The sequence below is a fragment of the Melanerpes formicivorus genome, unplaced genomic scaffold (genome assembly GCF_026170545.1).
Source record: "Melanerpes formicivorus ecotype bairdi unplaced genomic scaffold, bMelFor1.0.p_v2 SCAF_75, whole genome shotgun sequence".
Lineage (NCBI taxonomy): Eukaryota > Metazoa > Chordata > Aves > Piciformes > Picidae > Melanerpes > Melanerpes formicivorus.
In genome coordinates this window covers 3,311,595-3,324,112 of record NW_027142427.1, presented here as the reverse complement: position 1 = coordinate 3,324,112, position 12,518 = coordinate 3,311,595, and the positions used below count along the sequence as shown (strand labels likewise).

General features: G+C 52.3%; 1 protein-coding gene across 4 annotated transcripts in view; it reads left to right on the top strand.

Annotated features, from left to right (window-relative positions):
- LOC137454025 (glutamate-rich protein 3-like) overlaps positions 1 to 12,518 on the top strand; it is a 29,699-nt gene that overhangs the window by 6,409 nt on the left and 10,772 nt on the right. The window contains exons 5-12 of one of the 4 annotated variants that reach the window (XM_068163870.1): positions 1,083 to 1,211; positions 1,543 to 1,746; positions 3,311 to 3,439; positions 4,727 to 4,810; positions 7,628 to 7,831; positions 7,941 to 8,121; positions 9,114 to 9,300; positions 10,658 to 10,764. In XM_068163870.1, the coding sequence (XP_068019971.1) occupies positions 1,083 to 1,211; positions 1,543 to 1,746; positions 3,311 to 3,439; positions 4,727 to 4,810; positions 7,628 to 7,831; positions 7,941 to 8,121; positions 9,114 to 9,300; positions 10,658 to 10,764 (1,225 nt within the window). Of the gene's footprint in view, positions 1 to 1,082; positions 1,212 to 1,542; positions 1,747 to 3,310; positions 3,440 to 4,726; positions 4,811 to 7,627; positions 7,832 to 7,940; positions 8,122 to 9,113; positions 9,301 to 10,657; positions 12,507 to 12,518 lie in introns of those variants that run through there. The other 3 variants (XM_068163869.1, XM_068163868.1, XM_068163867.1) reach the window with 3 other exon arrangements.

Below are 12,518 nucleotides of genomic sequence, written 5' to 3'. Positions count from 1 at the left end.
TGAGTGCTGCTGGGCCCTGAGCTGACATCTCCAGCTGTTTGCCTCCCCAGGTGATAGCTAGCAGAACCAGCATGCATGCAGTGACAAGAGGTTCTGCAGTCTTCACTTTGGTGTCATTTAGGTAGGGCTTGATGCTGTGGTTGTTGGAGTCCTGGGAAAGCAATGGTTCTTCTCCCCATGAAGTCACTTGGATTCACATGGGGAAAGTTGTTCTCATGGAAGGAGGCTGGACCTAGAGGACTGTTAAAGTCCCTTCTGACCCAAACCAATCCATTGCTTTGTGCTCATGTGGCTGCCTCCTGTTACTGCTACGTAAGCTGCACCTCTGGTGCCCAGAGGCTCCAAGCCAGCAGGTGGACACAGGAAGCAGCATATTTCATACCCATAATATCCTGCACCCCGTAAGTCCATCTGCAAAGTCATTCTCTTCCTCTTCTTTCCCTCTCTTCCTTCCCATGGGAGATGGTGGGGGAGTGTCTCAAGGTCTCTTAGGCCTGGCTAGGCCTAATGCCAGGAGGAGAAGGGGAAGGGCAGTCTCAGACCTGGCCAGCCTGAGGCTAGCCTAGCAGTGGGGGAAGGAAGAGCCCTGGGGGTTTTGGGTACCCCCTCAGGTGGGGAAAAGGGAAGTGTTGGGAGGCTGTTGGGTGTGCTGGAGGGGACTCTGTATGCTTTTAGATGGTGCTGGCTGATAGGTTGGACTTGATGATCTCAGAGGTCTTTTCCAACCTGGGTAATTTTTTCTTTCCCCCCTTTTCCCGCCTTTTCCCCCTTCTATCCCTATCCTTCCTTGGGATTCTTTTCTCTCTGTGCTTTGTATCTTCTAAACACTTGCTGCTTTTCCACTTAAACTTCCCACCACTTTTACAATCCATTTGTGTGAGTGTCATCATTTTGCCCCTCTCAGGGGGCAAGAGAGGATCAGCCTGGCCTATTTCTTATGCAGGAGCCTGCCATGATGTCTTCTCCTTCCTTAACCAGCTGTTCCATGAGGTCCATCCAGGGAAGGGCAGACAGGAGGCAGGCTCAGATGTTGCTGTTAGAGGACCTAGCACCTCACAGAGACATAATTTATGCTCTTTCAGATGGAACACTCCAGAAAGCTCCTGGGAGGTGGCACCCCTGCCTTCATGCCACATCCACCCAATTGCCGGAGAAATCACCATGGCCTCGATCTTTCAGTGCCTGGAGAGCCTGCTGGCCAGTCACACCTGGTGAGTCTCAGCACAGGCTCCAAGTGCTGCAGTGTGAGCACACAGAGCTGGCCCTTTGCTGGGAGTTCCATGGGACTGGAGGACTTTGGAATGGACCTTGACCTGCTGCCCCTGGCTGGCAGAGCCTGCATGAATTGTTCCCTTTTGCTGGGCATTGGCTCTGTGTGGTGATGATCACCTCCCTTGCTCCAAGAATGTGATGGCTGCTCAGACTTGTTCTAGAAGCCTGTGTGTGTTCCTCAGTGTGAGCAGCAGCCAGTGGGTGCTTAGGTCAAAGTGCTTGGGAGCTGGTTTTGCCAAGCCTCTTGAACCTGTTACACTCTTTTTGCAGGGGGAGAGGATTGGGGTGAAGGCAAAGGAGAATGTGAGTGACAGATGCCTGCCTCGCCTCCCTCTGGGTGGTGACTCCGTAATGCCAGTGCCACATCCTCCTGGGCCAAAAGACCCCAAAAGTACAGCTGCTCTGAAAAATGGGATGCCCAGATGGAGGCAGGTCCATCCCATCACAGCCCCAGATGGGCAGCTTTCAACAAAGGTGAGCTCTCTCTGCCTGCTGCTGTCTGTGGAATCATGGAGTGAGTCACAGAATCATTTGGGTTGCAAAAGACCTTTGAGATCATCCAGCCCAACCATACTCTAATTGTGCCAGGGCTGGTGCTAAATCCATGTCCCTCAGCACCACTTCTGTGGCCCTTTGAAACACCTCCAGGGATGGGCATTCAAACACTTCCCTGGAGAGCCTGTTGCAGTGTTTTGAGAACTCTTTCAGTGAAGAAGTTTCTTCTAACATGCAGCCTAAACCTCCCCATGCTGCTACCTTGGTGTGCTGCTGAAGGATGTGTAGACCTGGTTTGCATAAAGATGGAATTTTTGAAAGAAGGAAAATGTACAACTATTCAAACCAGTAACTGCCACCCAGCTACCTCTAGGGAAACCTTTAGTGGTGGAGAAAAAAGGTTGCTTGAAGAAAGAGCCCCATAGCAAGTCTTAGAGTAAAGCCTTCCCTCTGAGCCTATCTAGCAGGAGTTCAGAGGGCTACATGAAATGCCTGTAGTGTATGAAAAGTCTTATCTCTCATGCCCTATCTGCAGCCAGTTTGGACTCCTGTGTAGGAAGTTTCAGGAAAGCAGGATGATAAGAGCCATTACACATGGCCCCTGCAATTTTGGGCAATTCCATGCAATGGATTTTCAGCTCAAAGCATTTTTCTGCCCTTCTGCACATTGCAAACTACTTTGCAGTCTGGGCAGCTCGATGGCTGCCTTCAAAGACAGGATCCCTCTGCAGAGGGACCTGGACAGGCTGGACAGATGGGCAGAGCCCAATGAGATTGAACACATCTGAGCGCCAGGTTCTACACATTGGTCACAAGAGCCCCATGCATCTACAGGCTGGGGTCAGAGTGGCTGGAGAGCAGCCAGGCAGAAAGGGACCTGGGGGTACTGCTTGATAGTAGGCTGAACAAGCTGTGCCAGGGGAGGTTTAGGCTGGATGTCAGGAAGAATTCCTTCCCAGCAAGAGAGATTGGCCATTGGAATGTGCTGCCCCGGGAGGTGGTGGAGTCCCCATCCCTGGAGGTGTTTAGGAAGAGCCTGGCTGAGGCACTTGGTGCCATGGCTGAGTTGATCAGATGGTGTTGGGTGAGAGGTTGGACTCAGTGATCTCAAAGGTCTTTTCTAAGCTGCTCTGGCCTGGTCTGGTCTATTCTATTCTATCCTATCCTATTCCTATTCCTGTTCCTATTCCTATTCTATTCTATCCTATTCTGTTCTATTCCAGTCTTTGGGGTTCTTTGGTCCCTATGCTTTGTAGCTTCTGCAAAACACTTGCTGCTTTCCCATTTAAACTTGCCATCATTTTTTCAATCCATTTGTGTGAGTGTCATCCTTTTGCCCCTCTCAGGAACAAGAGAAGATCAGCCTGGCTTCAAACCAGGACAGCTCAATTCTTATTTGATTAGCAGCCTGCCATGATGTCTTCTCCTTCCTTAACCAGCTGTTCCATGAGGTCCATCCAGTGAAGGGCAGACAGGAGGCAGGCTCAGATGTTGCTGTTAGAGGACCTAGCACCTCACAGAGACATAATTTATGCTCTTTCAGATGGAACACTTCAGAAAGCTCGTGGGAGGTGGCATCCCTATCTACATGCCACACCCACCCAGTTGTGCAAGAAATCACCATGGTCTTCATCTTTCCGTGCCTGGAGAGCCTGCTGCTCAGTCTCACCTGGTGAGTCTCACCACAGCCTTCATGTGCTGCAGTGAAGCACACAGAGCTGAAGGTGTGCAGGTGCTGCTTGGCCTGCAGCACTGACTGAAGAACTCTGAGGAGCCTACAAGATAGCTTGAGGAGGGATTTTTCACAAAGGCTTTCAGTGGCAGGCTGAGGGGCAATGGCTTTGAGCTGGAAGAGGGAGAGTTAGACTGGAGACCAGGAAGAAATTCTTTCCAGTGAGAGTGGTGAGACACTCAACAGGCAATTGCCCAGGGAGGTCGTGGAGGCCTCCTGCCTGGAGGTGTTCAAGGCCAGCTTGGATGGGGGTTGGGTGAGCTGGTTTAGTGGAAGGTGTCCATGCCCATGGCAGGGGGATTGGAAGCAGATGATCTTACCAACATCTATAAAGAGCTGAAGGCTGAGTGTCATGAAGGTGCCAGTCTCTTTTTGGTGGTGCCCAGTGATGGGGACAAGGAAGAGTGGGTACAAGCTAGAGCACAGGATGTTCCACCTCAATGCAGGGAGACACTTCTTGTCAGTGAGGGTGATGCAGCACTGGAACAGGCTGCCCAGGGAGGTTGTGAGTCTCCTTCTCTGGGAACTTTCCAAACCCACCTGGATGCCTTCCTGTGCAGCCTGCCCTAGGTGATCCCAATGTGCCAGGGGTGTTGGACTCGGGGATCTCTGGAGGTCCCTTCCAACCCAACCCATTCTGTCAGTCTATGATTAGGGCCTCACCCTTCAAGTCCTCTGGTTTTGGTTTGTGTTGCCTGTCAGCCTTCAGGTCCTCTGGTTGTTTCCTGTCTGCAGGATTGTGTCCCTGAAGAGAAATCTTGAGAAGCTGATGTTGCAGGAATGGCACATCAGAACCTAGGGGGGCGAAAAAAAGTGTTGCTCTGGGATAAATCTTTCTAACCTCTGTCCCTTTTCTCCCTTGTCTCCCCAGGCCAGGCTGGTGCCAGTATCTTGAGTATTGTCAGTGTAAACTGTGGCTTTAGGCAAGTTTCCCTGTGCAGTAGAATTCTGAAAGCCATGGAGGTCTTGCAGAAAAGAGCTGCAGGGCTGCAGTAAGACTCAAGGGCATCCCAGAAGGCTTTGGAGCTCTGCTTAGGAGCCTCTTGGCTTTCTGCTGACAGGCAGAGAAGGGATGTTAGTAGGCCCTTGAAATATAGTGATACTAAAGTCTAAGCTGAAAGGTCAGATAGATAGTGCAATTCTAACTGGTTCTCCACTTACTAATGATAATGGGTGCAGACTGAAGAGAGCCTTCAGTCTTGAGTGACCTTCTCCTCTCCAACGCAGAGGGCACCTGGCCCCGCAGCTCATTCCAGTGGTGGACATCGTTCCCATCCACACCAATCCAAGGAGCCTGCCTGTTCTGAGGAGGTGAGTTAGCTCAGCTGAACACTTGCTTTGGGTTTTAGCATTTTAACTTGGCATTCTGAAGGGGGTGCAAGGAAAAGGGGAAACCAAGAAGTCAGGAAGTTGCAGAGCATGGTACAAAAGCAGGCACGCTTCTGTCATGCACTCTGTGTGTGTGCTGGAGGCACCAAAACACAGCCCAGGGCTGCTGTTTCTCTGGGTTCATGTCCAGAGAAGGGCAACAAGGCTGCTGAAGGGGCTGGAGAAGAGGTGTGGTGAGAAGCAGCTGAGGGAACTTGGGTTGTTTAGGCAGGAGAAAAGGAGGCTGAGGGGAAACCTTCTGGCTCTCTACGGCTCCCTGAAGGAGGCTGGAGCCAGGTGGGGGTCAGTCTCTTCTCCCTAGTGTCAGGTGACAGAATGAGAAGAAATGGCCTGAAATTACCCTAGGGGAGGTTTAGGTTGGCTACTGGGAATAATTTCTTTCCTGCAAGAGTGGTCAGGCTCTGGAAGAGGCTTCCCAGGGAGGTGGTGGAGTCACCACACCATCCCTGGAGGTGTTGAGGAGCTGTGTGGCCGTGGCACTTGGGGACAGGCTTTAATGGCCATGGTGGTGTTAGGTCAATGGTTGGACTCAGTGATCTTTGTGAGGTGTCCCTGCCCATGGCAGGGGGGTTGGAACTAGATGATCCTTGTGGTCCCTTCCAACCCTGGCTGATTCTATGATTCTCTGATCTCAGAGGTCTTTTCCAGCCAAGCCAATTCTATGGTTCTATGACATTTGCTTCAAGATTGCCCTGTAAAGACGCAACAATAAAAGCTGTATTTATGGCCAAGAGTCATTTTCAGTGCTCCAGTTTTTGGATGCTCAGAGATGCCTGAAGGGATCTGGCTCTTTGGAGGCAGACTGCAACATGTCATTTCCTGAGGGTACCTGAGACTCACTCATCACTCCCAGCATCTTGATCAGTTGCTCTTGGCTTTTGTTTTGTGCTGCTGCTCTGCTCTGGAAGCTGCACACTGGGTTTCTGTAGCTTTTTCCTTTTGTAGGCTTCCTGGCAACCAAACACATCTGCAGGAAAGAGCCAGCACCACCTTTGCAACCTGCCACATCACAGCTGTGCAGTGGCAGGGTCTGCACCAAAGACTTCCAGCTCTAACCAGAAGTGCCATGCACGTGAGCATGGGGAGCCTTTGAGCACTGGGGTGAGGCCATGCTTTGTTCTGCAAATAAAATGTTAGGGACAGCTTTGGAGCACTGCTTGAGTGCTGTAGCTCTCAGAGCTGCTCCCTGCAAGCAACACCTTCTGCACAGTCATCAGCTTTGAGTCTCCTTTTTAACCTCCCTGTAGTTTTCAAGACATTGCCTCCTTGGTCTACCACCCAGCTCTTGGTCACAAGCAGGAAAAATGGGGGGACCTGCCTTTTGTAGCACAAAATTCCTCTGCATGCAAAATTCTCTCCCTCTAGGAAGATTTTCAGCAGTGTGGAGAGGGAGGCAGCCACCCAGTCCCTGCCAACAGCTCAGAATAGCTTTGCACAGTCTGAAAGTTTTCATCTGCAGATACCAAGGAGCAAACCAAAAGCCTGCTCAAAACAGGGATTGCCTTACTTCATTTAACTCATTGGTTATTTTTACCATTCCTCCTACTAAGCCACAGTAGCAGGTTCATAGAGCAAGAGCTTTCTGGGGTAGCCACAGATGGCCTTGATCAGTAGACAGTTACTTTGAGGTGAGGTTTGGACTTCTGTTCTAGAGGAGCAGGATGCCCTTGGCCCTTTGCTGGGAGTTCTGTGGGCCTGGAGGATTTTGGAATGGACCTTGACCTGCTGCCCCTGGCTGGCAGAGCCTCCATGAATTGTTCCCTTTTGCTGGGCATTGGCTCTGTGTGGTGATGATCACCTCCCTTGCTCCAAGAATATGATGGCTGCTCAGAGTGGAATGGAATAGAATGGAATAGAATTGAATTGAATTAAGCAGGTTGGAAGAGACCTTTGAGATCATTGAGTCCAACCTATCATCCACCACCATCCAATCAACTAAACCATGGCACCAAGCACCCTATCCAGGCTCCTCCTAAGTACCTCCAGTGGTGGTGACTCCAGCATCTCCCTGGGCAGCACATTCCAATGGCCAACCTCTCTTTCTATGAAGAACTTCTTCCTAACATCCAGGCTGAACCTCCCCTGGCACAGCTTGAGGCTGTGTCCTCTTGTTCTGTTGGTGGTTGCCTGTGAGAAGAGACCAAGCCCCACCTGGCTAGAGCCTCCCTTCAGGTAGTGGGTAGGGGTGATTAAAATGGTTTCTTTAATGCTCACTGCTGCCAGAAGACTAAATCAGTGCCAGATTCTGAGGGCATGATTCAGAGCTTGGATCCAGAGCATGCAATGCATGCAAAGTCTTTCTCTAGAGGTGTCTCAATTTTCATGGCTCTAGTCCCCTCAGTTTCATCCCAGGGGAGGACTAAACCTCTACCAGAAGGGTTCTGAACCACTTCTTGTATGACTGATGCCAACTGACTTTAGGTTGTGGCTGCTCTGGAGTTTGCTTGCCAGCTGGGGGAAGGCAGCAGTGCTGTGGGGTGGTGCAGTACCCAGTCTGCTTGTGATCAGGACTGTCCATGGCCAGAAGCAATACATGGTTTAGTGTTCTGTGTCTTAGAGTATGCTTCTTGCTTTGCAAATGGAAAGAAAGAGAAATGTTTCCATGAGCAGAACTGAAAGACTTGTTCTAGAAGCCTGTGTGTGTTCCTCAGTGTGAGCAGCAGCCAGAGGGTGCTTAGGTCAAAGTGCTTGGGAGCTGGTTTTGCCAAGCCTCTTGAACCTGTTCCACTCTTTTTGCAGGGGGAGAGGATTGGGGTGAAGGCAAAGGAGAGTGTGAGGGATAGATGCCTGCCTCGCCTCCCTCTGGGTGGAGACTCACTGATGCCTGTGCCACATCCTCCTGGGCCAAAAGAGCCCAAAAGTGCAGCTGCTCTGAAAAATGGGATGCCCAGATGGAGGCAGGTCCGTCCCATCACAGCCCCAGATGGGCAGCTTTCCACCAAGGTGAGCTCTCTCTGCCTGCTGCTGCTTAATTCTGTATTCTGTGTGCACAGCCCTGGTCTTTGTGTCCAGCTGCAAGCTGCATGCACTTTCTGTGTGTTTCCTGCTGCAGAGCTCTGGAGGACTCCACAGGCCCTCAGTACACCCCAATGTGCTCATCACAATGGTCTTCCTGGGGAAGAATCTGCAGTTGGCACACCCTGACACCCAGCACAGGGATGAAGTCAGAGTGTATCAGCTGCACTGTGGAGGAAGAAACCATTGTGTCTACACAGGCATGCTACTGGAGAAAGGTAAGGGTGGTCAGAAAGTTCATCCTGGCAGCATCTTTCTTTATCTCTTGGTTTTTTGGGGGCTAAACCAGTGTTGTGGCAGTGAAATGACTTCAACAAGAAGGTTGGAAAAGACCTCAAAGATCCTCAAGTCCAAGCTGTCAGCCCAGACCTCATGACCAAGTGCCACATCCAATCCCCTCTTGAACGCCTCCAGGGATGGGGACTCCACCACCTCCCTGGGCAGCACATCCCAATGGCTAACAACTCTCTCTGGGAAGAATTTCTTCCTCACCTCCAGCTTAAACCTCCCCAGGCACAGCTTGAGACTGTGTCCTCTTGTTCTGGTGCTGGGTGCCTGGGAGAAGAGACCAAGCCCCTCCTGGCCACAACCTCCCTTCAGGGAGGTGGGGAGAGCAAGAAGGTCTCCCCTGAGCCTCCTCCTCTCCAGGCTAAGCAAGCCCAGCTCCCTCAGCCTCTCCCCTCACAGGGCTTGTGCTTGAGGCCTCTCACCAAGATGTGCTCATCCAGGGCTTTTGTCGAATCTGCTTCCACACTCAAGCTGCCCCTACTGTCCCATGGGTGAAGTGAGGCTACAATGACTTCTGCAGACTATGGCAGAAAGGATTTAGAGAAGGGATTTAGCCAAATGCTCTGGTCCCTGTTCTGCTGTGGCAGTGAGTGGCCAAACTGAGCCTGTGTTACCTGCTTGCAGCTTGATACTGAGGGCTTGGGAAGGACACAGGACTCAAGGTGTGGCCTAAGCAGTGCTGAGCACAGGGCAGAATGACTTCCCTGCTCCTGCTGGCCACACTCTTCGTGCTGCAGGCCAGGATGGCCTTGGCCTTCTTGGCCAGCTGGGCACCCTGCTGGCTCCTGTTCAGCCTGCTCTCACCCAGGCCCCCCAGGTCCCTTTCTGCCTGGCTGCTCTCCAGTGGTGATGCAGAGGAGATAACAGCAATGGCAACGAGCAGAACCTTTTCCTCTGAACCCTTTCACTTCTGCACCTACAGAGGCCTTCCAGTTCACCTCCAGGAGGCACCATGGCTTCCCCTTCAGCCTCACCTTTTTTCTCAATGGGATGCAAGTGGACAGGCTGAGCTGCTGCTGTGAGTTCAAACTGCAGAAGCGCTCCAGGCTGGGGGGCAGCCGTGGATACTTTGGGTTTCTCCACGTGGAGGGAGCATCTCCTTGCTCCAGGTATGGTCACAAGGACTCAGCAGCCCACTTGTAACAGACTTTATCTCTAGTTTCCCCTATTTTCATCTTTACAGATTAAGCAGGTTGGAAAAGACCTCAGAGATCATTAAGTCCAACCTCTCACCCAACACCATCTGATCAACTCAACCATGGCACCAAGTGCCTCAGCCAGGCTCTTCCTAAACACCTCCAGGGATGGGGACTCCACCACCTCCCTGGGCAGCACATTCCAGTGGCCAGTCTCTCTTGCTGGGAAGAATTTCTTCCTCACCTCCAGCCTAAACCTCCCCTGGCACAGCTTGAGACTGTGTCCTCTTGTTCTGGTGCTGGGTGCCTGGGAGAAGAGACCAACCCCCACCTGGCTACAACCTCCCTGCAGGGAGTTGTAGATGGCAAGAAGGTCTCCCCTGAGCCTCTTCTTCTCCAGGCTAAGCAAGCCCAGCTCTGTAGCACCTGGTCTGTTTCTCAGCACCTCTTGAAATGTGCACAAGTGAGCTTGGCTTTCACAGGCCCACAGCAGAGCTGGTGGAGAGCAGGTCTGGTGAGGAGCAGCTGAGAGAACTGGGGTTGTTTAGTCTGGAGAAGAGGAGGCTGAGGGGAGACTGCACTGCTCCCTATACCACCTAGGTGGGGTGAGAGCCCACCTGGAGTACTGTGTCCAGGTCTGGAGCCTCTGTGACCGGTTGAGGCTGTCCCCTTAAGAAAGGGAATACGGTGGTGGGAAGTTGGTAAACGAAGAAGACAGATCTAAACTAATTTCATTGGTAGGTTGGGAGGAAGCACCTTCTGAACTGGGAGTGCAGGAGGGTATCCTGGGCATTCCAGCACTTTTATCTTCAGTCTTTCTTCCGCTCCTCCGCCGAGCAGCAGCTCTCTCTGTGCTGGGCTTCTGGCCAAGGCTTGGCCTTGAAAACCTGAGCCTTGAGCTCCCTTCCAGCCCTGACAATTCTGTGATTCTGAAGGAGGCAGGAGTGAGGTGGGGGTTGGTCACTTCTCTCTGGTATGATGTGATAGGACAAGAGGAATTGGCCTGGAATTGTGCCAGTGCTCTTCAGAGGTGATGCTTGGTGTAGCTTGAAGCTGATGGACACTTGCTGGTTTGGATTTTACTCTGTTTGTGCTTCACTTGCCTCCTTTAAGCATGGACAGTGCAATCCTTCCTGAAGGAAGAAGTGCAGCACTTGAGAATGTCAAGGTGCTTCTCTGAGTTGTTCTCAGTCCTCTCATGGTCTGAGGGGCAATGCAGAGGCAGGAGCCTGGTTTCACTGCTGGCAATGAGCTGAAGAGCTCCCTGGGTCTGCTGCCTTTCCCAGCAGTGAGAAATGTGGCACTTCCCAATCCCCATCTTCTTTCACAGGTGTGATGTTGACTCCAGCCTGGACCAAAAGCCATCCCCTCCCAAGAAGAAAGCAGAGAAGAGCCATGAGGGAAAGCCTGTGGGGCCCTTGGGAGATGGAGTGCAGGGTGAGCCAAGTCAAGGCAGTGCTGAGCAGAAGTCAAGCAGAGCTGCAGTGTTGGTCATCTTAGCAAGTGCTGAAGAGAGTGAGGACAAAACAGAGACTGGAGAGGAGTTGAGAGAAGGAGAAAGGGGAAAAGTGTCTGATGATGAGAGCACAGAGAGACAGGAAGGCAGTGAGAAAAGTGGTCCAGTATTCCAGAGCACAGGCAGGGGAGGAAAAATGGGAGAGAGAAAGACACCTTCTGGTGTGGGATTGTGGGCCTGCAGTGCATGGCCTGGGGTGTCCTCTCTCAAGACAGCTCTTGTGTGAGATCTGTGGTGCTGCCTGTGTGCAGGCAAGAAGATCACTGAGGCTCCTTTGGGGCAAGCATCAGAGTGAGAGGCAAGAAAATGAGTAAAGAAGGTTTGGGAGCCAGAGGAGGATGGGAAGGCAAGAGGGGAGTGGGGCACAGTGAAGGGCCAAGAGTGCAGAAGGAGGATGGCAGCAGGTGGAGGAGCAGTAGAAGAGAAGGAAGAAATGGGCCTGGCTGTGGGTAGGCACAGAGCAAGTCTGAGGCATGCTTCTATGGGAGACAGGCCATCAGCATCAGGTGAATGGGCAGAAGGTGCTGGCCATTGGAAGAGGAGGTGGGAAAGCCTCCTGCTGTGTGATTAGAGCTGGATGGGAGGGAGAGGGGTGAAGTGTGGAGGGGAGGAGGCTGGGTGCTGGGGCAGAAGGGGAGGTGGGAAGAGCACACAGCAGCAAAATGTCAGGAAGATTTGGCACCAAGGTGAAGTACTGGGGGTTGGAGTGGATGATCTCTGGAGCCAACTGAGCCCCCAGAGCATGGCCTTGGTGTATTGTGTCCTGTCTGCTGTTGCCAGTGTTAGGCTTTGGCTGGTCCTGTTGACTCCAGGAGCTGGGTTTCACCCATCCTGTGATTATTATCAAGCCCAGAGATGATTTATTGCCTGCAGGAGAAGCTGTGTGCCAGGCTGGTGGCCTCTATCCAGTGTCAAAGCACTGGGCTCCAAAAGAAACCCCAGAGAGCATCAGAGGCAGCTGGTGAGGAGAAGCAGCACAGGAAGTTTTCTCCTCTCACCATTCTGATGTCCCTTGGTTGGCTGGGAGAGAATCATAGAATCAATGAGGTTGGAAAAGACCTCAGAGGTCATCAAGTCCAACCTGTCACAGCACATTCCAATGGCAGATTTCTCTTTCTGGGAAGAACTTTCTCCTCCCCTAGAGCCTGAACTTCCCCTGGCACAGCTTGAGACAGTGTGCTCTTGTTCTGGTGCTGTTAGGATCTTTAAGGACAGCTCAAGAGCCTCAGCCCCGACACTGCTCTCACAAAGTAATGCTCTGGTTATTTTTTGCTGGGAGCAGATGGAGCTCTCCTGGCAGAGGGAAGGAGAACACCTGATGAGCAGAAGGCAGCAGGCACCGAGGAGACGGGAGAAGAATTGGCCCTGCTGCCCAAGGAAGATGTGGTGGCTCTGCTGCAGGTGGAGGAAGCTGCCCCTGGGCAGAGCAGCGAGGCAGGAGAGCATGCGAGAGAAATGGGAGCGGAGCCTGATGTGGGAGTGCTGCCTGGAGAGAGTGAGGCAGCAGGGGAAGGGCAGGCCCCTGGGGCAGAGGAAGGGGCAGGGGCACAGGTGGGCAGGGAGGTGGGTGGAGCTGTGTTAGAGGGGAAAGAGGTGGCTGGGGAGGTCTCAGAGGGAGAAGAGGCTGTGGAGAAGACTGTGGGAATATCAGAGCCTCCAGAAAAGGAAGTGGTGG